Here is a 25,360-nt window from a genome sequence, read left to right as displayed (position 1 = left end):
TCTCTTCCACTACTTCTGGCATCTAGCAAGTCCTTATTGCATGTCTCTGCCCTGAGCTTCCTTTCCACCTCAAGTTTCTCTGCACGAGCCACTGTTGTCTCTCGCCCATAAGAAATTCTCCCAGTTACTGAGACTCACTCCAGACCTGGCTGCCTATCAGCCCAGCACCAAGGATTTTCCATCTGCTCACAACCCTTTTCTCTTATTGTGCGGTAAGCCCTCTCTGCTGATTTAAATATACTGTACTCGCTGCAGGGTAACTTTCTTATTCTCTTTCAGTGTGCAGGATTATACACTTCCAGAGAGGATGAAATTAGCTGCGATCTATTCTCACACCTACACAAAAGGTGATTATGGAGCTTACTTGTTATACCAATTACAGTGGTAATAGCCAGATCTTGGAATAAAAATTGGTAATTCCCAAAGGAGTTTAGTTGCTGAAAGGAGAAACAAAAAGAAAACACAAATCAGACATTTGCTGTAGGGTTGTTTGTTTCATCTTCATAAACCCCCAGTGTTTCCATGGGGCTAATACTCTGCAGTTTGTTCTGAAAGCCTTGGGAATGCTATTCAGGCAGATGAGGTGTACGATGACTGACAATCCTTCCAACAGAGGCACTGCCCCAGAGCTTGCACTAAACACAATCGTTTTGTGCCTGGTCATCGTGCAGGCTAATGATCCTTCCAGCTCATTCAAAAAAATGAAGAGAGACTGATCTGAAGGGGCATGTTCTTTTCTTGATGCCAGATGATTTCTGAATGCAAATCCTTCCTCACTAAATGGGAAGGCTCCATCCAAAGGCAATTCAGGGTGCTCTGGCATTTTTAGCTAAAGCACTTTTTAACAGCTTAAAAATTTTTCCTGTGCTCATCTGCCAAAGAACCTCTCTCCTCTCCTGCAGCCCCCCCGCTTTTGCAAGCAATCCCTTAGCCTCTCTTCTCGTCCTCCATCACCTGTGCACATGCCTTTGCCTGAGATAGCATGCTGCACCTTGCCTTCTGTGTGTGCATTTGTCTGGCCCTGCTTTGGGCCTGGCTCTTCTCCCCCTGAAGTCAATGGCAAAAGTTGCTCCATTTTACAGATGGGGAAACTGAGGCACAGAGCAGTTCAGCAACTTGCCATAGGTCACACAAGGAGTCTGTGGCTCAGCTGGGAGAAGAAATCAGCTCTCCTGGCTGTGTCTTGGCCATTAGACCCTCTTCCCCCTCTACGGGAGCAGTGGCCTGCTTCAGTTCTAACTGACAAACTCCTGGTCCCAGAACCATACCCAGTAAAGCAGGAGAACACCAAGATACTGGATGGTGCTGTAAAGTGCCATGTACTTAAACATGCAGAATGAAGTGACGAGAGCAGCGCGACCTTGCCTGTGTATGGAAGAGAAGAGATGATAATGATTAGTGGACGGGGGAGGGTGGGGTGCAGCTTTCCCCAGGCTTTTGAAAGTCGGGTTGAAAAGTAGTGCATGAGTTATGGGATGATGAATCCCCGACGAATTATCATCTGGGCCTGTACTTTGGAATCTGAATTTTGTAGCAATGAATTCCTTTGCTGAAATGCTGCTGTGCAGCAGTAGGAAGTGACCCTGCGAACCCCGACTCATGGGAGTAGTCCTGATGCCTTTCGCCCCACACAGTGGCTAGCTAATGTTTATAAAGTGCATTGAAAATGTGAAGTGTGCTGGGGGGGTTGAGAGTTCTCAGTAAGCAGAAGAACTCAGTAAGTTCTCAATAATACGCCAGCAGCTCTTCGCTGAGCTTTTCAAATCACTGGAGGAACACGGCTGTCTCAGCTATGTGAAACCAGGGCCCTGACCTTCCTACAATGAAACCCCGTAGCTCATGGAGTTCAAGGCAAACAAAGCAGAGGAGTGTTCTGGGAGGCAGCAAGTCTATTCATTAGAGCAGTACCCTAGCAGTCAGGACTCCTGGGTTCTATTCCCAACTTTCCTACTAGCTCACTATGTTGTGTAGATACAAATCCTGTCTCTTTAAGCTGTGGTAGATGGGTTGTTGGGAACGGCTCTAGGCAGAAGCTCTACAATAAAACAGCAGGGAGAGAAGTGCTAAGGATAACACTGTTTTTCTTATTCAGATAAAGTTCATTGTTCAGTGTCAGAAGAAAGTGACTGGTTCTGTGATTCTTGACCATTATCACATGACGTGTGTAGCCTTGGGCAACTAATTTAGGGTCCAGTCCTGCTTTCCTTTGCTTCAACAGGAGCAGGATCTAGTTCATAACTTCCATACCCTGGTTTGCCAATCAGTAAAATGGGGATAATGTTATTTCCCTACCTCACGGGGCATTGCAAGGGTTCATTATGAGTTTTGAGATTCTCAGGGGATGGCACCGCAAGGTGTTATTTTATTAGCTGTTTGCACAGTCCGGCAGGGCCCGGTGATGGAGGACACTATAGCAGTGCCCAGATTTAGCACAACGGACACGTGTGTCTCTTTCTATAGCTCTTTCTTCTTCCTATTTCCCTGGCACTGAAACCCTTCTTAGCCACATGAGCCACAAGTGTGGCAGGCCTCCCCCTTTGCAGCTGTGAAGAAATGGAAGTCCTTGTATTGAAAGGTGTTCTCTTAGACAGGAGCAGTGCAAAGCGCATCCTCAGGGCCCTGGAGTTTGCTGTATGTTCTGCAATGATGGGAAAGCCCAGCTGTAACATGGGATAGGAGCCAATTTCTCTGCTATAGTAGTGCGCTAAGAGCCTGCACTCACCTGATCAGCTCGGGCACACACTCTATGCTGGGGGTTCGAGACGTGAAAGGTGAAGCCACCGACGCCTCCTGCTCTGACAACGATATCCCAGCGTGGGCCATTTTCAAAGCCTGAAATGCACAGCCCTGGTCAATACCCTCCTGCTGGCAATGCACACGGACTGGCCAGCCAGCCCACCAATCAACGCCATCTGTGTACTCCACGGGGCCACCGGGAGTCAGACAGTGCCACCCCAGAAGTGCACAATACAGGCTGCCGATGGGGCATGGCCAGTCCCTCTGGGAGATGCTCTAACGCATCTCCTTAGTCCCCTTGTCATAGTGTAATTCCTCAATCTGGACCTTAGAGTTCAGATATGAGGTACTAGCATAAAGTCCTCTAAGCTTAATCTCCAGCTTAGATCTGATAGGCTGCCACCAGGTCAGGAATTGATAGGGCCTGACCCCCCTTTCCTCTCTCTGGTGTCCCCAACCCTTCCCTGGGGGGACCCCCAGATTCCAAATCCCTTGGAGTCTAAAAGCAGGAGGAGAAGAACCCCTTCCCCCCTCCTTCCCAGGCTGGCGTCTTGGGCTAGCCTGTGAGTATCAAGAAACCTGTTCTCTTGCTTCCCAGAGAATAAGCGTTCTATCCCATCAGGACAATTGAGATGCAAAATACCAACAGCTTGGCTTTGCCTTCCTCTTCCTGTCTTCCCTGTGGGAGGACAGATACCTGGTACAGAGATTTCAATTTCTTTGCCTTACTAGAAAAAGAATCTTCCACAAGTTTGAAAAAGAAAGCTATATTAGAAAGAGAGAAAATACAGAAATAAGAATTTGTATAAACATTAATACAGGCTCTACTTAAGAAAATATAGAATAACCCAGTCTGATTTAAAAAATAGCCAAATTTAAATAGACCAGCAATCACACACAGTAAATACAACACCAAAGCTCCTCATAGCGAATTACTTTGCTTTCCTTTGAACTCACAGACTTTTAGTAGAATATCTTAGATAAGATGGTTTAGAAGAAAAGCTTGTTTACCCACAGCCGAGAAACAAAAAGACCCTGAGTATACAAATTCCCGCCCCTGACTTTTTAACACTCCAGTTCTCTGATGGTCCTCTGGTCAGTGTTTGGTTCCTCTTTACAGGCAAAAGAAAATTAACCCTTACCTTAACTATCTGCTTTATGACACCCCTCCTATGGATGTCAGCTGTATCTTCCAGCTACCTTCCCTGGCAGACCCAGGGCATAGGCATCGGGAATTAGGGATGCGGGGGTGCTGCCGATCCCGCGCAACTGAGGTCTTAGTTGCCCCCGGCACACCCCGGGTTCGGCTGCCGGCCCACCTGCCCGGAGGCCCGGCCACCGGCCCTGTGGTGCCCAGCCTCACTCTGGGGTGGGGGGAGTGGATAGAGGTAAGAGGCTGGCTTTCAGCACCTCCACTATTAAAAATGTTCCAGTGCCACTTCCCCCCGGCAAGGTGTCAGTGTAACTAGCTATCTCTTGCTGGGGGCTGATCGCTCTGGGGGCAGCTGCTCCCACTGGCAACAGGGCTCTATATGGACTGAGGCAGGAATAGTCCACCCAGGCTGTACAGGCAGAAGATAAGAGCTCTTCGTTATCCGCTACCTACATTGAACGCAGCCTCTTAGCCTGGTCTACACTACGTGTTTAAAGCCGATTTTAGCAGCGTTTAAACCGATTTAATGGCCACCGTCCACACTACGAGGCCCTTTATATCGATTAAAGGCTCTTAAATCGGTTTCTGTACTCCTCCCCAACAAGAGGAGTAGTGCTAAAATCGGTATTACCATATCGTTTAGGTTAGTGTGCCGCAATCAACGGTATTGCCTCGCGGTATCCCACAGTTCACCACTGTGACGCTCTGGACAGCAATCTGAACTCAGATGCAGTGGCCAGATAAATAGGAAAAGCCCCGCGAAATTTGATTTTCATTTCCTGTTTGGCCAGCTTGGAGCTCTGATGCAGCACGGTGGCGATGCAGTCCCAAATCCAAAAGCAGCTCCAGCATGGACCGTACGGGAGATACTGGATCTGATCGCTGTATGGGGAGACAAATCTGTTCTATCAGAGCTCCGTTACAAGAACGAAATGCCAAAGCGTTTTAAAAAATCTCCAGGTTACACAGTGCTGCGTGACAAGCGTAACGGAAAAGCCAAAATCAAATGGACGCCTCATGGAGGAGGGAGGGGGTACTTGAGGACTCCAGCTGTCCCACAGTCCACACAGTCTCCAAAAACTATCTGCACTCTTGGCGAGCTCCCAGTGCCTGTAGTTCAAACACTATGTCCGGCGTTTGTTCAGGGTATAGTCGTCAATTTACTCCCTTCACCACCACGTGAAAGAAAGGGAAAAGAAATCGTTTCTTGACTTTTTCAATGTCACTCTATGTGTACTGAATTGCTGGTGGTAGACACGATGCTGCAGCAGTGAAGAGCAGTATCCGCCCCTCTCCCTCCTGGTGGCAGATCGTACAATATGACTGCTATCTCGTGTCCCATTCAGGCCCCATGACTGTTCCTGGCTGGCCTCAGGTTGAGGCTGCCGCGGGTGCCTGGTAAAATAGGAATGATCTTGGTCATTCCCGTGAGTGGTAAGAACGGCTGGTAACCATCCTCATCATAGCAACTGGGGCTGAGCTCCATCAGCCCCACCCTTTCCTGTGTTAAGAAAAGATTCTGTACTGCCTGGACTGTCATAGCATGGGATGTGGTCTCGTCTCTCCCACACCGCTTAATGTTCTGCCTGGACTGTCATAGCCCCAGGAGCTGCCTCCCTCATTTATCTACTAAAACTCAGTGTTTCTTATTCCTGCATTCTTTATAATTTCATGACACAAATGTGGGGACACTACCATGGTAGCCCAGGAAGGTGGGGAGAAGGGAAGCAATGGTGGGCTTGTGCAGGGCACCCCCGTGAATGGCATGCAGCTCATCATTTCTGCGGGATCTGACATGGAGCAGCTGTGCTCTCTGATACACTGGTTCTCTAGTACACTTACCCCATATTTAGCAGAGACTCACTCTATTTAAAACCATAAGGAGGGACTGACTTGCGAGTCATTCCCATTTTGCCTTTGCGCCCCAGCGATCTCAGCCAAGGGCATTCCATGATAGCAGCAGACAGTAACAGAACGACAGATAACCGTCATCTTATTGCCAATTTACAGTTGCAGCAGATGGTACAGAACGACTGATAACGTCTCTGCTATCATGCAAAAGCAAACGAATGCTGCTGGTAGCGCTGCAGTAACGCCTGTCAGCGGCATCCAGTACACATACCGTGACGGTAAAAAGAAAAGCTGAACGGGCTCCATTATTGATCGGCTGATGGTGTCTGCCAGGGCAATCCAGGGAAAAAGGGCGAATGGAATGATTGTCTGCCGTTGTTTTCCCAGAGGAAGGAATGAGTGACGACATTTACCCAGAACCACTCGGACAATGAATTTTTTGCCCCATCAGCCACTGGACTCTCAACCAGTGGTGGGGGAGACTGCGGAACATGGATGCTACGCAATAGACCCACAGTGCAACGCTCCGGAAATCGACGCTAGCCTCGGGCCATGGACGCACACCGCCGAATTAATGTGCTTAGTGTGGCTGCGTGCACTCGACTTTATACAATCTGTTTTACAAAACCGGTTTATGTAAAATCGGACTAATCCCGTAGTGTAGACGTACCCTTAAACTGCACTGTTAAAGGGTGTGTTACAAAGACTGGACTGTCCCCACCGGACAATGTTCCTCATCCCCGGTCTTCTGTTCCCAATCATTTAAAAACCTTGCTCATGGCCATGAGAGTCTTTCCATTGGCTTTTAGGGGAGATGGATTGGTCCTGAAGGCCTTAATTCTGCAATGATCTCTACCCGTGGATGGCTTTCGTCCCTGGGAGGAACTCACTGCAGGATCATGGCCTAAGTCAGAACTTGCCTCTCCAGGGCTACTAAACCTGGGATATTTCCCTGGCACTGAAATGTGCTTTTCAAACAATGTTTAAGCTGGATTTCCACTCACCCCACAGTCATTGGCTCCATCTCCGCACATGCCCACAAAGTAACTGTAAACCAAACCAAACAGCATTTCAGCACAGGACGAAGGGAGCTAGTGTGTGTGGGGGGCTTAGTCTGCAAAGCATTTGATGCTTTAGATGGAAAGGGTTGCAAGGATTTGCAGGTCTGGATCCCAGGTCTGCTGGCTCCTGACACCCCCATCTGACAGTCTGGGGACATGGGGAATAGCAGCTGGTGATTCCTACGGGTTCTAGCACCACTGGATGTCCCACCCACAGACATCCTGGCTGGTGGAGCCTTCCACATTCCCTGATTGGCCCAGGCTCACTATTTAAGGCCTAGGGAAAACAGCTGCAGGCTGCCTGGGCAACTAGGCAGAGCCCTGACTTGCTGCTGCAAACAGAGCCTGTGGCGCACTCCTGATACCTGGCCTAGCTCTTGGTCCCCTGCTCAACTCCTGCCATCTCACCCTTCCTTGCTTCTCCTAATCCCGCTTTGGCTGGCTCCCTTGGCTAATGCAGTGCAGTTTCTTGAGCTTCATGCTGACCTGATGCTAAACCGTGCCACCGATATGGACTGTTGCTTCTGGCCTTGACCATGTAACCTGAACTCAGACCATGTCCTCTACAGCCTAGGCCCTATCCCTGATTCCCCCGCTCCCCATAACTGGGGTCAGGACAGGGGCTACATTAGTGTAAGTTATTCTTTATAGTTCATCAGTAAAGTCCCAGCTGGCAGGCTGGGTGACTGAAATACATCATGCCCAGGACTCTGGATTTTGTGTGCTTCTGAACTGGACTCACCTCAGCTGTTTATTCTGAAATTCTCCTAGATCCTCTAGTGCCGGTGCAGACTGAGCCTAGCTGCTTGTTCTACTGTGTTCTCTAACCCCATAATAGGTCTTGACGAGAGAGTGGTAAGAATGCCACCAGCATCAGCAGAGCTGCCACACTGGGAGAGTTCCCTAAATCTTGTGTGTAGACAAGCTCTTTTTCTTGCCAGTGAAGCAGCAGGACAAATGTGAGATTGGTGAGCCCACAGGAAAGCCTGAGTGCTGGGCATGTTATGTTTTGGGCTGCCCGGCCTGCTAGCTGGGACTATAAGGATATCGCAGACCCCCTCCATGGCTTAGGGGAAATATTTCCCAAGCTATATTTTTGTAGGAAATCAGATTTGGGATTTCACATCAGACACACAGTTCCTAGTTCTAATTTCAAGATGTTGGACAGGAGCTGATTCTCATTTGACTCCCCTTCTGCCTGTGAATTAATCCAGCACTTTCAATCTTTGAATCTTCATAAAGAACTTACTCCAACTTTTGAAACTCCTCCACCAGGCTGGATTTCTGACCTGGAGACATTCTAGCAAAAATGGTCCCATTGACCAGGAGCTGAAAGGAGAAAATGATTGAAAATCCTTTAGTGTGCTTTTCAGCTCCAGTTGGCTAAGAAGTCCAGAATTGATGAGCATGAATAGGGAGCAGCATAAATCCTAAAACTCACTTTACAGGGGACTTCTGCAGGATCTGAACACAGCAAAGGGCAATGAATGAACTTGCTCTGTGCCTCTGCTAATATGGTGTAAAAAAAACAAATCGGGGAACAAAGGACTGGCAGGTTGTTTGAGTTACTGGCTTAATCCTAAATGTGCAATGGTTAGACTTAGACTGTTGTGAGCAAAACAAGTATAGAGCACTTCTAAGAATGATCTCCCCGGTATTTACTTGGAGCAGGGCCACAGTTCAAATAGCCCACAACTTACCTTTGGAAGTAAATAGCTGAAATGCTGTGTAATGACCTGGTAGGATTTTCCACTCATGGCAAAATGGTAACTGCTACGTCCAACTTCAGAGCTGAATCTTCCCCCAACCTGAATGTAAGTCTCCTATAAATCAAGCCAGAATTATTTCTATATGATGGACTTAAAAGATGACCTAGCTGCACTCAAACACTGGAGCTCTGTTGTGTAGAAAGGAAGGGTGTCCTGTGGTTAGAATACTAGACCAGGAGGTGGGAGGCCTTTCTCCTGTGTGACCTTGGGCCAGTCCCTTAGCCCCTCAGTTCCCCATCTGTACAATGGGGGGATAACACTTTCTACCTGACAGGGGTGGTGTGAGGATAAACACCTGAAAGATTAGGAAGTGCTCAGATGCTAGGGGCATGGGGCCAGGTCAGTAACTTAGATAGATATTGTCTCTTCTCAGGCCACAGTACTTTGGCAGTAAACTGTAGAATTAATAATATCCGATGCGGGACCTAGGATGTTGACAATGCTGCTGAAACTGGATTACAGGCAAGTGGGACCCACTCAGAACTTTGGGGACCTCTCCAAGGACACCTGCAGTCATCTTCTTCCATCCATGTACGCCCAGTAGCCAGCTCTGTCAAACAGGGATCCACTCCTCCAATTGTCAGGGACTCAGTGTAATACTGATCTTCAGCAGGGAAAAGACACCATCACGGGCACATGTCTCTGTGTCACTGTGTGTGTGTTTTCTTATCATAATTAGCCTAAGCTTGCACTTGTGTATGTATTTTTATATTGATTTAATCAATGTTTTACTTGCACATACAGAGATTTTCCTCTCTGCTCACCTCTGTTCCACCCCTTGCAGTCAGGGCAGGGCACGCTCACAGAGTCTAAGGCCCAGCTGCACCACACAACAAATCATGTGAAGAAACAATCTTGAAACATGTTTCAGCTCCATGCTGGGGTTACCAGTGAGACCGGGACAAACCTTTAACATAGCTCCTGGAAAGCCATACTCAAGACTAGTCTAGAAGGGTTTGCAAAATCAGCATTAACAAAGTCCCATCCCAGTTCATTAAAATGGCAATACACTGAGATAAGAGTAAAACAGTTTAACAATCACTTTCTCTTTAAACGCTTTCCCAACACAGCACGTTCTGTAGTGCAGATGGGGACTAAAAGGCAGTCTCTGAAGTCAGGGGTACAGAGTAACCCCAGGGAGTTACAGCAGCATCACTAAGATGCTCTAGATGCCAGTGTTCCATGTATTTTCCCATCACCTGAGACTTGCCCATTTAGCACTCACCAGGTTGCTGTAGCCATTCCGTTTGCTTTCTTCCAGTAGCTTCCAGGTGATGGATGCTGAGGGGGAACCTGACAGTTCATTTGCTTCAATGAGAATCACTTGACTGGTCTGAGAAATCATGCCAGCATCTCTGGCCACAGTAACTGCTGTCTGTATGTTGTCACCTAGAAAAATCAGGGGGTGGGGGAGGGGGGGTCTCATCTGCAGTTTTGTCTAATGTGGATTTGAAAGCTTGAGGCTGGAGGAAATGGAAACTTTTCCCTGAATTCCATGTGATCTCACAGACTCAAGGTACCAGTGAGATTTCAGTGGTTACATCTGCGTGTTTTTATAATACTATGGCCTTCCATTCACAATGTATTGTTCATTCTAAGAATACCACAGAGCTTTACCGTCCCTTTGATATACACTGAGCTCACTTCACCCACTGTCAAAACACAGCCACCTCGGGGGTGGAAAATGGCAGTTGTTTAACAGCACAGAGAAATGGTCCACAGCCATTTTGGATGTGGATGAAATTTTTCAGCTCAGGCCTGCCTTTAAAATGAACATTTTATCTGGTCTGGATTGAATCCAGCTGAGGAAATACTAATGGATTCCCTGTCAGAAGGGGGCCTATGCACCGGTTTAGCCTGGAAGAAGGTAAAAGAATAAAAAGGAATTAACTGCTGAGGTGCTGCTGTAACAGTGATGGAAAATTCCTCCATTGTCCTGGCACAGCCTTGGGGTAGACTGGGTACCAAAGTGGGGCAAAAACCAAGCAAGCACGAGCAATATAAGGTACCATGAGAAAGCTCACTCAGTCCTTCTCCTGCCAGCAAGGGTTGCCAACTTCCTAATCCACAAAACCGAACACCCCTGCCCCGCCCCTTCCCCAAGGCCCCGCCTCTGCCCCGCCCCTTCTCCAAGGCCCTGCCCCCTGCTCACTCCATCCCCCCCTGTCGCTCGCTCTCCCCCACCCTCTCTCACTTTCACAGAGCTGGGGCAGGGGGGTGAGGCCTCCAGCTGGGGGAACTGGCTCTGGGGTGGGGTCAGGGATGAGGAGCTTAGGCTGTAGGAGAGGGCTCCAGGCTGGGGGGGTGGGGTTAAGGGATTCGGAGTGTGGGAGGGGGCTGTGGTTTGAGGCAGGGGTTGGGGTGCGGGTGTGTGAGGGCTCTGGGGTGGGGTCGAGGCTGAGGGACTTGGGGTGATGGAGGGGGCTCAGGGCTAGGGCAGAGTATTGGAGGGGCTGCAGGGAGTGGGCTCTGGGAGGGAGTTTGGGTGCGGGAGGGGATTCTGGGCTGGGGCAAGTGGTGTGTGTGTGTGTGTGTGTGTGTGTGTGTGTGTGTGGCAGAGTCCCGGTGGTGCTTACCATGGCTCTCAGGAAGGGGCCACTAGGTCCCTGCAGCCCCTAGGCGCATGGCAGCCAGTGAGGCTCTGCGCACTGCCCTTACCCCTGCAGGCGCTGCCCCCGCAGCTCCCACTGGTCACAGTTCCCAGCCAATGGGAGCTGCTTAGCTGGCACTGGGGCACGGGCAGCACGTGGAGCCTCCCTCACCGCCCATTGGCCTAGGGGCTGCAGGGACCTGGCGGCCAATTTCAGGAGCTGCATGGAGCGAGGGCAGGCAGGGAACCTGCCTTAGCCCTGGGCCCCCGTTGTGCCATTGACTGAACTTTTAGCGGCCTGGTCGGCACGTCAGGGTCCATTTTTTAACCTGGAGTTCCAGTTGAAAACTGGACACCTCGTAACGCTACTGCCACCCCTGTCCCACAGCACCCCGCTCTCCCACTTGAATTGCAGAGCAAGGGGAACATGGGGGAGTGTCGGCAAAGAAGGGGGTGGGACAGAGCCACTGGCACATTCGGCAGAACCAGATATGACAGCAAGAGGCCTGACAGCAGGGGGCAGGGGGAAAGAGATTCTGAGCGTAAGTCAGCCCAGCAGTTGGACTGTGGAGAAAGGGGGCCTGATGGAGGGGGAAGCCAGGGCTCCACTAGGAGTTCAGTTGTCTGAATGGGCTGGGATAATTTTCAGGGACACACACATGGTTCAGGCAGGAGCTATGACTCTAACGTGGCTGCTTCCTGGATACCATTGACTGAAAACTCTATTTTTTCTACTCAACGTCTGTGACCAAGCAATAGCACAAAATAATGTCCCCATGTAGCTACCTGTGACCATAACGCTCCTGATGCGGGCAGCACTGAGTTCTTCCAGCACAGGCTTGGTCTCTGCCTTCAGACGATTTTCCATTATCAGAAAGCCCAGGAACGTCAAGTCAGACTCCACTTCCTCCCTGAGAATGAAGAAAAAAGAGACTTGTCTTATTAATCTTTCTGGAATCTCAGTCCTATTTTTATGTCGAATCAGCTTATCAGCAACATGTTGCCTATTCCAATTCAAAATAGCTTTTTCAATTAGCTCTTCCAACACCCTCCTGAAGTATGTCTGTCAGTATCAGTAGAGAAGTTACGTACACCTGGAAGCTTTGGTACACTAGGTAGCACTGGTTGTATTTTGAAAGGAGACCCCCTTTTCTCTCCCTAAAAAAACAGGAGTACTTGTGGCACCTTAGAGATTAACAAATTTATTTAAGCATAAGCTTTTGTGGGCTAAAACCCACTTCATCAGATCATGCATCTGATGAAGTGGGTTTTAGCACATGAAAGCTTATGCTTAAACAAATTTTTTAAGCTCTAAGGTGCATCCGATGAAGTCAGTTTTAGCCCACGAAAGCTTATGTTTAAATAAATTTGTTAGTCTCTAAGGTGCCACAAATACTCCTGTTCTTTTTGCTGATACAGACTAACACAGCTACCACTCTGAAACCTGTTCTCTCCCTGTTTCTCTCTGTGCTTTCCTTGGTCTGTGTATGAAGTGTAGTGTATATCTAGCTCTGGAGGTTGTTACTGATTTCATTGTGGCCTTGGGGACCAAAATGGAGCTGCAGTTCCCTGGACGGTTCTAGTCTGCAAGGTAACTGTAACATTGGCATGGGGGTGGGAAAAGGGGTCACACATGTTATCTCACAGAGACACCAGATCATATTTATGTAGTTAATAAATAAAAAGATGTTTGTTTGGTAACTACCAGCTCTGCAAATCCAACTTCAGATCTGAAAGTCAGGCTGGGTTCTTTTTGGCTCATGCATCATCGCTGGCAACAAAGATGCTGCAAGTTAAATTCCACCCTCTGTTATACCTCTTCAGCCTCTGCGTCTTCAAATTCTGCCCTGACTCTCACGTGTGCAATGCTGTTGTCTTCAATAGAGTTGTACAAGGGCCAGTGAGAGCAGGATTTGGCCCTGCATGGAACTCAGTTAACAATCACATTGCTGCTTCCCCAAGCCAGAACAGAATCCAGCTCTCTCCCCCAGACGTGGGCTAGATCTGGGGGTTGACTGGAGGAAAGGACCAAAACTTGTTCCAGTCACTCTGGTAACTCTGGATTCTGCAAACACATACAGTGAACAGGTCAGCTGAGTAAGAAGGTGCCATTTTAAAGGTCGCTTTTCACAGCAGAATTGCACTTTGCTGCTTGACCCACAACTTCACAAGAAACACTACCAGCAATATCCATATGTCACTGTGACAAAGTTCCTCCTATAAGTTGGTGGGTCCTGCGTTTATTGGCAGATTTGCTCACGGCAGCGATCTTCCCCACAGTCTGGGTCAACTCCTCCTGTGTCTGATCAGGAGTTGGGAGGTTTGGGGGGAACCCGGGCCCGCCCTCTACTCCGGGTTCCAGCCCAGGGCCCTGCAGATCGCAGCTGCCTATAGTGCCTCCTGTAACAGCTGCATGACAGCTACAAATCCCTGGGCTACTTCCCCATGGCCTCCTCCAAACACCTTCTTTCTCCTCACCACAGGACCTTCCTCCTGGTGTCTGATAACACTTGTCCTCCTCAATCCTCCAGCAGTTCACGCTCTCACTCTCAGCTCCTTGTGCCTCTTGCTCCCAGCTCCTCTCCATCTGACTGGAGAGAGCTCCTTTTAAAACCCGGGTGCCCTGAGTAGCCTGCCTTGATTGGCTGCAGGTGTTCTAATCAGCCTGTCTGCCTTAATTGGTTCTAGCAGGTTCCTGACTACTCTAGTGCAGCCCCTGCTCTGGTCACTCAGGGAACAGAAAAGTACTGACCCAGTGACCAGTATATTTGCCCTCTGCCAGACTCCTGCACCCCACTGGCCTGGGTCTGTCGCAGTCCCCTATTATACAGTGATATTGCCCATAGGACAAAACACTGTTGCAAAATATGTTGCACACCAAGTTTGGGCGTTAGGCTGGAGAGCTCAGTTAAACTCCTGTCACAGCCTAGACAGGCCCACATCCTGATTTCAAGTGGAGACTCTCGAAGACCTGCCTTCTGAACTCATTCATTGCTTACTCTTGCCACAGCAGCGCTATCATCTCAGGCTATAGGGTATGTGTCACTGTAGTTTTAGCCTGGGCTCCTTGTCATAAACAGAGAGCTAAGGGTTAATGTCTCTTTCACCTGTAAAGGGTTAACAAGCAGTGACCTGCAACACCTGACCACAGGACCAATCAGGAGACAAGACACTTTCAAATCTCGGTGGAGGGAAGCCTTTGTTTGTGTTTTTGGGGTTTGCTTTGTTCTCGCTGAGTCCTGGAAGGGACTAGATGTGCAACCAAGTTTCTTGCCAATCTCCCTGCTACAGTCTCTTATATATTCAGAATAGTGAGTATTGAGTAGAAAGGCTGTTATAGTCTTTTGATTGTTTCTGTATTTGCAACCGTGTACCTGGCTGGTAGAGTTTTAATGTGTATTTGGCTGAAAGTATTTTAAATTGTATTTCTGCTGGAGAAGGCTTTTTCCCTATTGTCTATAAGCTGAAAGACCCTGTAATATTTACCATCTAGATTACAGAGATAACTTGTACTTTTTTTCTTTCTTTTTATTAAAAGTTTTGCTTTTTAAGACCTGTTTGATTTTTTCCCCCAGTTGAGGCTCAAGGGAATTGAGTCTGTACTTACCAGGGAAGTGGTGGGAGACAGAGAGAAAGAAGGGAGGGGGAAGGGGGAATCCCTTTGTTTAGATTCATGGAGCTTGAATCTGTATTGCCTCTGGGTGAGTGGAAAGGCCTCTGTTTTAAGATTCAAGGAGTTGAATCCCAGTGATCTTCTAGGGTAACCCGAGAGGGAAAGCCTAGGAGAGCACTAGTGAGGAAAGAGTTTACTTTCCTTGTAGTAAGATCCAGGGGTCTGGGTCTTGGGGCCCCAGGGAAGGTTTTGGAGACCAGAGTTTATCAGGTACTAAGATCTGATTGGTGGCAGCGTATCAGATCTAAGCTGGTAATTAAGCTTAGAGGACTTCATGCTAGTACCTCATTTTTGGACTCTAAGGTTCAGATTGAGGAAAGAATACTATGACGGGCTCTATACATGTTTTGCCCAACACCCCCACCACACTCACACCTTATGTGTATGGCTTGGGGGAGGTTAAAGCCTGAGCTGTGCTTTAGTTTGGGTTGGAACCAGCTACTATCAAGATCAGTCCTAGGACCAATCCTATTCAATTTATTCATAAATGATCTGGAGAAAGGGTAAACAGTGAGGTGGCAAATTTGCAGATGATACTAAACTACTCAAGATAGTTACGACCAAAGCAGATTGTGAAGATCTTCAAAAAGATCTCACAAAAGTAAGTGATTGGCCAACAAAATGGCAAATGAAATTTAATGTGGATAAATGTAAAGTGATGCACATTGGAAAAATAACCCCAACTATACAACTTATGATGGGGGCTAATTTAGCTACAACGAGTCAGGAAAAGAATCTTGGAGTCATCGTGAATAGTTCTCTGAAGATGTCCATGGAGTGTGCAGAGCGCGTCAAAAAAGCAAACAGAGTGTTAGGAATCATTAAAAAGGGGATAGAGAATTAGACTGAGAATATATATTGCCCTTATATAAATCCATGGTACACCCACATCTCGAATACTGCGTACAGATGTGGTCTCCTCTTGCAAAAAGATATTCTAGATAGAAAAGATTCAGAAAAGGGCAACTAAATGATTAGGGTTTGGAGAGGGTCCCATATGAGGAAAGATTAAAGAGCTAGGCCTCTTCAGCTTGGAAAAGAGGAGACTAAGGGGGATATGATAGAGTATATAAAATCATGAGTGATGTGGAGAAAGTGGATAAGGAAAAAATATTTACTTATTCCCATAATACAAGAACTAGGGTCACCAAATGAAATTAATAGGTAGCAGGTTTAACAAATAAAAGGAAGTTCTTCTTCACACAGCGCACAGTCAACTTGTGGAACTCCTTACCTGAGGAGGTTGTGAAGGCTGGGACTATACAATGTGTTAAGGGAACTGGATAAATTCATGTGGCTAAGTCCTAAATGGCTATTAGTCAGGAAGGGTAAAAATGGTGTCCTAGCTCTGTTCATCAGAGGATGGAGATGGATGGCAGGAGAGAGATCACTTGATCATTGCCTGTTAGCTTCACTCCCTCTGCGGCACCTGGCATTGGCCACTGTCAGTAGACAGATACTGGGCTAGATGGACCTTTGGTCTGATCCGGTACAGCCGTTCTTATGTTCTTACTTTGCACGGAGGATACAGGTAAGGACATGCGAGAGTGCGGATAGTCCTCCAAAGCCTTTCCCACAATTTCCCTCCCCCTGGACTGACAGGTTCTCCCGCAATTGACTGAGGAAGAAGAAATCCTATGGCATCTCATCACACCGAGCCATGGGACCTGTCCCCAGACACGCACGGGCGAGTGCACAAATAGCAAGGAGATGGGAACACAGATAGCACTTTGCTGTGGGGACGCTCAGAAACCAAGTGCTCAGAGCCAGGTGCTGATCACCCTGGTAACTGTGCAAGTGCAGAATAGCCTCTATGTGAAACAGTCCATGCAGCCTAAGGCACTGTTGGACTGTAGAGAAACAGTAAGTCGGTGGCAGTTTGTCTGTTTCTTACCTTGTTAAGCCAGCTGCCTGCCTCCCTGCCTGCAGAATTTTGTGAGCCAGTCCGATGACCCTGAAGCCCCGCGCTGCATAGAGCTGAAGCTCGCTGGCAAAAGCAGGTGGCACTGTGCAGGAGAGAACAGTGACAGTATCCTGAGCAAACTGCACGGAATTAGCTCAACCTTCCTGAATGAGGGTTAATCCCTTTGGAGCACATTGCATTAAAATGCAGTTGTGTGCCTGTTGTCTCATTGTCGTGGCACTGTATATTCCTGCTCTAGTTGGGAGGTGGTGCTAATGAATGTCCTCTCTCAGCCTTAGAAGCCACTCCCCGGGGAGAAGTACATAGACTCTCCAGAGACTAACAAAGAAAAGACTTTGGGATAAAAGCCTAGGTTGTGAACGGACTCAGGGCCTTCTTCCTGATCCAGCAAACCGACTGGACCCTGGGCCACACAGGGCCCCAGTCCTTAGGGGAGGACTGGAAGGACTGGGCTTACTGCCGCCTCACAAGACTGTGCACTTGTTCTAAGCCAAAGCTCTGCCCTTGTAACCACAAAGAAGCCCCAAGGGTGGGGGCGATGCCTGGTAAACTTATTAGCATGTATAGCTTCTCTCCCTATTTTTAATGTTTTGTCTGTGATGCTTTTCGCCTTAAGAATAGAAGCTGACGGGTGGTAACATGTCTGTGCCAATCCCTCTGTGATCCGCCTCTGAAGAGAAAGCAAGCAGATCTGTTTAGGCAGACTCTCTTTGCTGGGAAATACACAGTGAAGGCAGGGAACTGTGCAGCTTTGACGTACCCTGGTCAGGCGAGAAAGAGACACAGGTCTGCACCCAAGATAGGCAGTAGTTGTGGAGCTGGAAGCCTGAGGGAAATACAGGTGCAGTTGCCCTGAACGGTGACAAGAACAATGTGCTGTCATGACTAATCTGCCGTCTTTGGAGAGCTAAAGTGGTCTGGAAGCATGGAGCTGCCTCTGAATGGGAGAGAATTTCATGCCCAGAGGGCTGGGGGCACCCATCCCCCCCAATTACTGATAAGCCATGTCACTGATTCAGGATTAGCCCAATGAATTCAGCTTGGCATAGTAATAGTAAGAAAACTTCTCTTTTCTATCACTGTTCATCCAAGGCTCTCAAATTGATAAAGCAATGTTAATAAACTCTCCCAGTGCCTTGCGAGGTAGGTGTGCTGTTCTAGCCATTTTACAGATGGGTAAATAAGAATCAGGAAGTTTAAGTGACTTGATTAAGGATACAGAGCAAGCGAGTGGCTGTGGCTGGATTGGAACCCAGGAGTCTTGTCTTCTAGTCCCCTGCTCTAACCACTAGCTCACCCTGTGAATCATATGGTCATTTTAGCCAAGAGCAAAGAATACACAATACTACTGCTTGGCTACTGTAGGCCGGAAAACCAAGAGAGCTGTCTTTGAAGGGTCCGCTGTGGAGGATGCCACCAATTTGTACCATCTGTTCATCTCTCAATGGCATCCTTTGGCTGAGCAGGGGTAGGTTAGACCCAATCAGATCTCACTCAGACCAGGCAGAATGAGTCACTGTCAAGTGATGGCAAAGCTCTAACTCCTGTCAGTCTGGGTGTAAGGGTCCGGGCTCAGAAATCAAACCAGGATCTCTCCTGTCATAGTGCAGGCCCTGTACAATTTAAAAGCCACATCTCACATATGTTTGAGCATTCATAGAGAAGTTACTTACTGGTTTCTGGTCTACAAAACTTGGCCACCGTCTCCGGAGCTCCCTTCATGAAGACCTGCTGCTCCCCTCCAATTTCCTGAGCTATGACCGACATCCTCTGCAGGGCTGAGGAAAATGGAAACTGGTGTAAGATGGCAATTCCTTCCACTGGAACCTAGGAGAGAAGCACAGGTACTACATGCTACAGTAAGGCTATAACCTCAAGTCAAAGGGTTTTGTGCTGCTCCCAGGGCCATCACAGGGGGCTGGGGCTGAGCCAGGTGCGAGCACAAACTGTGACTTCTGGGCTTGTGTGCAGTGTGGTTAGTCATAGAATTTAAGGCCAGAAGGGCCCACCAGAGCATCTGGGGTGACCAGCTGTATATCCCAGGCTGCCAATAGGCCCCAGCACCCACACACTAAACCCAACAACCGGAATTAGCATCCCAGCCTGCAGGAGAGCAGACTGATGTGCCACAGGCAGCGAATGGGAGGGACCGAGCTTCACCAGTGCCCAAGCACCTGCAATGGCAGGGAAAGGATGATGTGAGATGCATCAAAATGGTCCTGGCAAGTGACCTGCACCCACATGCTGCAGAGGAAGGAGAGAAACCCCGAAGGTCCCGGCCAGTCTGGTCTGGGGTACAATTCCTACCCAACCTCACTTATAGCGATGAGCTGCATCCTGAGCATGTGAGCGCCAACCAGCCAGCCAAGTACCTGAGAGCAAATGTGCGGTGCCCCCTCCAAGCCCTGCCCCTCCCCACTCAATGTACCATCTCCAACCCCAGCCCCAGCCGGCCTTGATGCTTCAGAAGAAGAAAATCAATTGTTTGATCTATCAGAGGGGTGATAACTCCCAGAGCAGAGGGGAATGGTTCAATGAGGAGTGTAGTGGTCAGGAGCACCACACTGAAATGTTAGGCAGGAAACCTGTAAGCTGAATTTCAGGAAAACCTTCCTGGACAGTGAGATCCAGTTGTAACACTTCACTAAACACCCAAGTAGCAGGATCTGTGTGACCAGCCACTTGTGAATTAACATAGACTAGAACGAATAGCCTGGTTCATCGCCCCAGCTGATACATCTCTCTGATATAATGACGGAGGGCTCCTCTCCCCACTGGTGAGTAGCGCCGAGCAGAGCCGTCAATGCCGAGGAGGTAAGGCTGTCACAACCCAACCCATAGGGAAGTGCTGGCCTGAAGCAGTAATGGGACATTTGCTTTTCATTTATTTTCCCTGCCCAGCTCTGCTAGCAGGTGCATGGGCTGAGCCGGCCCCTTGGTCCTGCCCCCTTTGGGGGTATCAAGCGCCCCAGGGGAGTCGGGACACAGCAGCCCCTGCATTCCCACAAGGACAGGGACCAAGACTCTGACTGGCCTTTACACCAGCCACTCAAGGAGGGGAGGAGTGTCCTGGCGCCCTTCTTCCCCTCAGAGCTCTCTGCCTAAGGGCCAGGCACACTCTGGCCCTATAGAAACCTTGGGAACTCCAGACTAGCCCCAGTGGTATGTTATCTCCACCCCACAATCCAGCCTGTCTTTGCTCAAGACCGGACTAGTGCTGCAGTGAATGGCAGAGCTGCTGAGATAACATGAGATAATGATTAGAGAGAAATCTCTTTGCCTTCGATCCAAGACACAATGATGGACTGAAGCAATGTAAAGGGGCAGGGTGACTGAGGATGTCTTAACAGAGCAGCCAATTACTATTTTCTCTAATTTAACTTAATTATAGATGGTGTGTATGTGATAAAAAGCTTACACTGCTGGCTTTGGGTCCAGGTTTAATAACAACAGCGTGTGGGAATTCACCATTCTTAACATGATCTTCACAGGAATCCTCGATCTCCTGTTTATTTGAAGACAAAGAGGACCTTTTAGCTCATAAGCTTTAAGATAAATTCTACACTCTGCACTGAATGATGGTCAACACTGAATTAATAATCAAGTGCGCACCACACCTGTCCTAGCAGATACCTCCTGAGAAACAGACACAAATCTCTTCTATGACATAGTATGAATGACATGGCAAAATAATCAAGAATGCTTTGCACTTACGCAGCACGTTTCAATACGTTCATAGTCTTTTACAGCAAACTTTTAGTGACCCTCACAACATCCTTTGTGAGGAAGGTGAATGTTATTATATGTGGTGTAGGTAGCCCGACATGTCCCATGATCAGACCCTGCTTCCGGAAGGGCAGTGGAGAGAGAATAGCATACAGCACAGCTCAAGTGCTAGGAGGGTGCCAGCTTCGTCACCTGGCCCTGCGCCTTATGCCTGCATTATCTGTGCCAAGGACTGCTCCTCGGGAATGGGCCATTTTAGCCACTCCCGATGCTGCAGCGTAACGCAGAGTAACTGAACTGTGTTGGGGCTTACGCCATTGTCATTCAAGGCGGACGGCTGCCATCCAATAACTTTGCCAAACTTTAACTGTTGGGTTGAAACCTTCCATGCTAGGAGTCTGCCTCAGGCTGTGGTTTTTATGGGAAGACTCAGCAGGTCCTGGGGATGAGATTAGGGGGAAATGTTGTTTTGCTCATGTTAACAAATTAGCTGTAAGGATTTTTTCAGTAGCTCTAGTGCCCCCTGGGTTGGAGCAGGGACTTGATAATTGGCAGGGGGTCACCCAGGGTCAGGGCTGTGCCTATTGCTGCTGCTCCCATGCAAAGCTGCCCAAATTTGGCCAAGTTTTACGCCTTTGGAAAGTTACGGTTTGCACACGCTCAGTAGAGATTTATTCAGGTGGCTGCTAAAGTCCATCCAGCCCGAGTATCCTTTGGCCCTTCACATCTCCTGGAATGTGCCTGCACCGTCCCCACTGAATGACTGAGCATGCTGCATCCTGAGACTTTCCTTGCAGTCAGTGCTCTGGGCCACTGTGGATCCAGGCACCAGGACTGAGAGAGCAAGGAGACTGGCTGTCTGTACTTGCTTTCAATGCTCCCCTGGCTGGCTCTAGAGTAGCAAAGAGGAGGAGGAAGCTGCCTCACTTTGAGTGCAGAGGGGTGAGGAACTGGAAAGGGGGAGGGATGGGGAGAGGATATTGCAGGAGCCAGAGGGTGGCGAGAGACATGGGGGCATAGCCAGAATGGGGAGGAAGCAGCGGAAAACAGGAGCAGAGGGGTCAGGCAACATTAACATTCTTTATATAAGGTTTTTTGGATGTAGTTATGTACCATCTACAGATGGGCAAACTGAAGGTTTATATCCTTTATAGAAATAAAATAATCTCTCCTATGTACCATAAAGGTGAATGTTCTTTACCCACCTTTATCCTAGCCTTTTTTAGAAATCCTGCTAAGTCTTGGCATCAGTGAAGTCTTGTGGCAATGAATTCCATGGATTGTGTAAAAGTGCATTTTCTTTTATCAGCTTCAGAATGTTCCTTTCCATTTCATTGACTGTCCCATATTTTTGACTTATGGGAGAGGGAATATACGAACACTGATGTTTTAATGTCTCCAAGGTTGAAATTTCACTTCTCCTCCATGCTTATATTAAAAATCCAGCATTTCATTCCCACAATGTTCAGAAATGAAACATGAGAGGCTAGTGCTGGTTTTGTCATTGCATTACTGACTGATGAGGAGGAAGAATTAATTAAGTGACTGAAATGGTTTTTGTCTAGCTGTGACTTTCAGTGTTCCAGTAGCTCACTCCACCTTGTGATTTGCAATATTGGTTAATGATCCCATCCTTGAGTAGGACAGACATTCATCCTTCAGTTTCCTGGCCCTTGAAATACCCTTCCTCTGTCGCAGAATGCAGCCTGCTTGAGCAAAACATATTGCAGTGCACTACCCTTGTATGTGTGTGCTCTTACTCTCTACTGGCTAGAATTAAAATAATTTTGCTGTGTGTCTTTGCCTCTGACAACTGACAGATGTTCTACTTTAGCTTACTTCTAACCCAGTCTTGGTCCGTGCTGTGGAATAATCTTAGCTCCCTTGCGGTCTGTGTATCCTAAACAGGACAAAAACAATGAGGAGTCCTTGTGGCACCTTAGAGACTCACAAATTTATTTGGACATAAGCTTTTGTGGGCTAAAACCTACTTCATCAGATGCATGGAGTGAAAAATACAGTAGCAGGTATAAATACACAGCACATGAAAAGATGGGAATTGCCTTACCGAGTGGGGGGGGTCAGTGCTAACGAGGCCAATTCAGTTAGGGTGGATGTGGGCCATTTCCAACAGCTGACAAGAAGGGGTGAATATCAAGAGAGGGAAAATTACTTTTTGTAGTGTTAATGAGGCCAATTCATCATGGCAGATGTGGCCCATTCTCAACAGTTGACAAGAAGGTGTGAGTATCAACAGACAGAAAATTATTTTTTCTAGTCACCCAGCTGGTAGCTATGAGCAGTGGTAGCTAGGGTGACAGAAGCATTCTTCTGTTGACCTAGCTGCGGCTGCCCAGGGGGCTAGGTGGGCATAGCTACAGCACGCAGAGTGTGGGTTTTTCATATCCCTGTATACCAAGGCGATGTTGACCTAAATTTTAAGTGCAGACCAGGCCTAAGAAACTAGGTTGGGAATACAGGTGGGGCTTGTGAACCTACCAACCCCAAGTGATCTGCACAAACACCAGAGGAAAAAAACATAGTGGAGTGGTGAGAACACTGGGCTCTTCTCAGGGAGAGAGATTCCTGCCCTCCTTGTGGAAGGGAGGACTCAGGATGGGATTTTCTTTGCCCCAATGTCTACTCTCTGGGCAGGGGAGGACCCTTCCCTTTGGTTTCTGTTTGGGAGCAAGCTACCTGCAGCAGTAAGGAATGGCCCGCACCTTGCCAGTATCGAGATTTTCCCCAATCTTAGAACAACAGTAAAACAGAGCTTTACCCAATTAGTTGCCTCAAACATTTTCAGGTCCAGTGGATCTCCCTGTATCTTCCCATCCAGAACGATCAATGAATGACAGCTTGCCATGACGCCGTACATTGGTCCCCAGGGCAAGCTGTAACCAGAGGTGAAGCTGTGGACTTTCTGAAAGCTGGTTTATAAGAAAGCATAAAAGTAGCTGCGTTACCTGGCGTAACTACAGCTCCTTTAATCGTAAACACAATAAAACCACACCACGAACAAAGAGCCGATTGAACCCCTGTCGGGTAATCAGGCCACATGAATTCTGCTCATGGTAGAGCTGATTGTCTTTCATTTGTATTGCATGTGTCACTCTTTCACTTGCTCTTCTGGACAAGTCATCGTACATTAGGGGCAGAGCCATCTCCAGTGTAATTCGAATCACTGTAAAGCAGACCTAGCCACTGGCTCGGTGCCTACCTTGGTTTATTTGATCTTAAAAAATATTTAATTTTTCATGAAATTGGCTCCACCGATGGCAAATTGCTCAATGGATGGCACTAGAAATGGGTGTGCTCTATGTATCCCCTGAACGGGCACAGTAAGACTGCTCCATTCTGCCTTGCCAACATGCCTCAGCCATTGAAGAGGGGACAAGGTTAGAACAGCCTCCCTGGACCCTTCAGCCTGCTGAGACTGTCAATGGATGATAAATAGTGACAGCTATGGTGATATTCTATGACATGGGTCAGCAGGATCTGGCTGAGGCAACCAGCTCATTTCACAAGGCCACTGAACAGCCATTGAAAGTAGCAGATTTCAGTCACCACTGATCGTGGTCAAATTCAGACTGTTGAATGACCCCATTAGCAATCCCCTGGGCTCACCCTGTGGCTGTGGAGTGAAGAACAGCTACTGAGACTGAATCAGGCACAGTCCAACAAAACACAAGCTCCATCTATTGTCAAAGATTATTACCTGTTTCCTTCCAAAGTGATCACTCCCCACAGGTCCAGTCCATCTTCTGTTAAGGTGCCAGTCTAGATTAAAAAGGACATTTGAATTAACTTCACTTTGTAAAGACACATGAGCTGTAAGAGGGGTGAAAACAAGATCTGTTTCAACAGATCCCTGCCTCGGAACACAGGAAATGCCACACCAGTTCAGAGTAATGGGGCACTGAGCCACTGCCAGATGATTCAGAGGAAAACATAAAGCCCTTGATGCAGCATTTGGCACCAACACATTTGTGCGTGGATGGTGGAGCTCAGTCACTGAGACTGCTTGTGTAAGTACGGACTACCTGTGTGCGAAAGTACAGGGTCAGTCTCTAGTTCTGTATCATGCCATGTAAATGTCTAAATGATTGTAATGCTAATAGACATTATAGTGTGTGGATATGATGTCTTGGACTAAGGCTATGCCTGCACTGCAAGTGAGGGGCTGCTTTGCAGCATGGGTAGGCGTAGCCTTGCTGACTTTCAGCTAGCTAGCACAGCTCAGAATAGTGGTGAAGATCCAGCGGCACAGACTTCAGGATGAGGTCACAACATGAGCATGTACCAAGGGTCTCCAGTAGCCTTGTACATTCCACGCTGAAGCCCCTGCTGCTGCATCTTCACTGCTATTTTTAGCATGCTGGCTAGATTGAAGCTAGGGCAGGTATGTCTACAGTGCTGTAAATCACACCCTTGACTGCAGTGCAGATATAGCCTGAGAGTTTGAAGGGTCATTATGGGACTACAGCCACATAATGGAGTGGCCTTGCTTCTTTAGAAGATCAGTGTCTAGGTGAGGCAGTCAGGGACGGCTCCAGGCACCAGCAAAGAAAGCAGGTGCCTGGGGTGGCCAATAAAAAGGGGTGGCACTTCGGCGGCAGGTCCTTCAGTGCCTCGCTTTGTCTTTGGCGGCACTTCGGCAGCCGGTCCTTCAGTGCCTCGCTTTGTCTTTGGCGGCACTCCGGCGGCAGGTCCTTCAGTGCCTCGCTTTGTCTTTGGCGGCACTTCGGCGGCCGGTCCTTCAGTGCCTCGCTTTGTCTTTGGCGGCACTCCGGCGGCAGGTCCTTCAGTGCCTCGTTTTGTCTTTGGCAGCACTTCGGCAGCCGGCTCCTCTCAGTGCCTCGCTTGTCTATTGGCCC

The 25,360-nt window shown here is 48.3% G+C and overlaps 1 protein-coding gene across 4 annotated transcripts in view; it reads right to left on the bottom strand.

Moving 5' to 3' along the window:
- LOC116823033 (putative cation-transporting ATPase 13A4) overlaps nucleotides 1-25,360 on the bottom strand; it is an 80,455-nt gene that overhangs the window by 9,356 nt on the left and 45,739 nt on the right. For 3 of the 4 annotated variants that reach the window (XR_004373308.2, XR_004373309.1, XM_032777345.2), the window contains exons 13-25: nucleotides 24,202-24,263; nucleotides 23,263-23,413; nucleotides 20,176-20,262; nucleotides 18,431-18,584; nucleotides 16,728-16,839; nucleotides 11,947-12,071; nucleotides 9,796-9,959; nucleotides 8,502-8,624; nucleotides 8,051-8,130; nucleotides 6,745-6,787; nucleotides 2,723-2,832; nucleotides 1,269-1,365; nucleotides 365-437 (exon numbers count right to left, since the gene is read on the bottom strand). Coding sequence is in view for 2 of the 4 variants with exons in the window: in XM_032777345.2 (XP_032633236.1) it covers nucleotides 365-437; nucleotides 1,269-1,365; nucleotides 2,723-2,832; nucleotides 6,745-6,787; nucleotides 8,051-8,130; nucleotides 8,502-8,624; nucleotides 9,796-9,959; nucleotides 11,947-12,071; nucleotides 16,728-16,839; nucleotides 18,431-18,584; nucleotides 20,176-20,262; nucleotides 23,263-23,413; nucleotides 24,202-24,263 (1,381 nt within the window). In the remaining 2 variants the exon portion in view is untranslated. The remainder of the gene's footprint in view (nucleotides 1-364; nucleotides 438-1,268; nucleotides 1,366-2,722; nucleotides 2,833-6,744; nucleotides 6,788-8,050; nucleotides 8,131-8,501; nucleotides 8,625-9,795; nucleotides 9,960-11,946; nucleotides 12,072-16,727; nucleotides 16,840-18,430; nucleotides 18,585-20,175; nucleotides 20,263-23,262; nucleotides 23,414-24,201; nucleotides 24,264-25,360) is intronic. The other variant, XM_032777346.2, reaches the window with a different exon arrangement.

The sequence above is a fragment of the Chelonoidis abingdonii genome, chromosome 8, assembly GCF_003597395.2.
Source record: "Chelonoidis abingdonii isolate Lonesome George chromosome 8, CheloAbing_2.0, whole genome shotgun sequence".
NCBI classification, from domain to species: Eukaryota; Metazoa; Chordata; order Testudines; family Testudinidae; genus Chelonoidis; species Chelonoidis abingdonii.
This window is presented reverse-complemented; position numbering and strand designations above follow the sequence as displayed.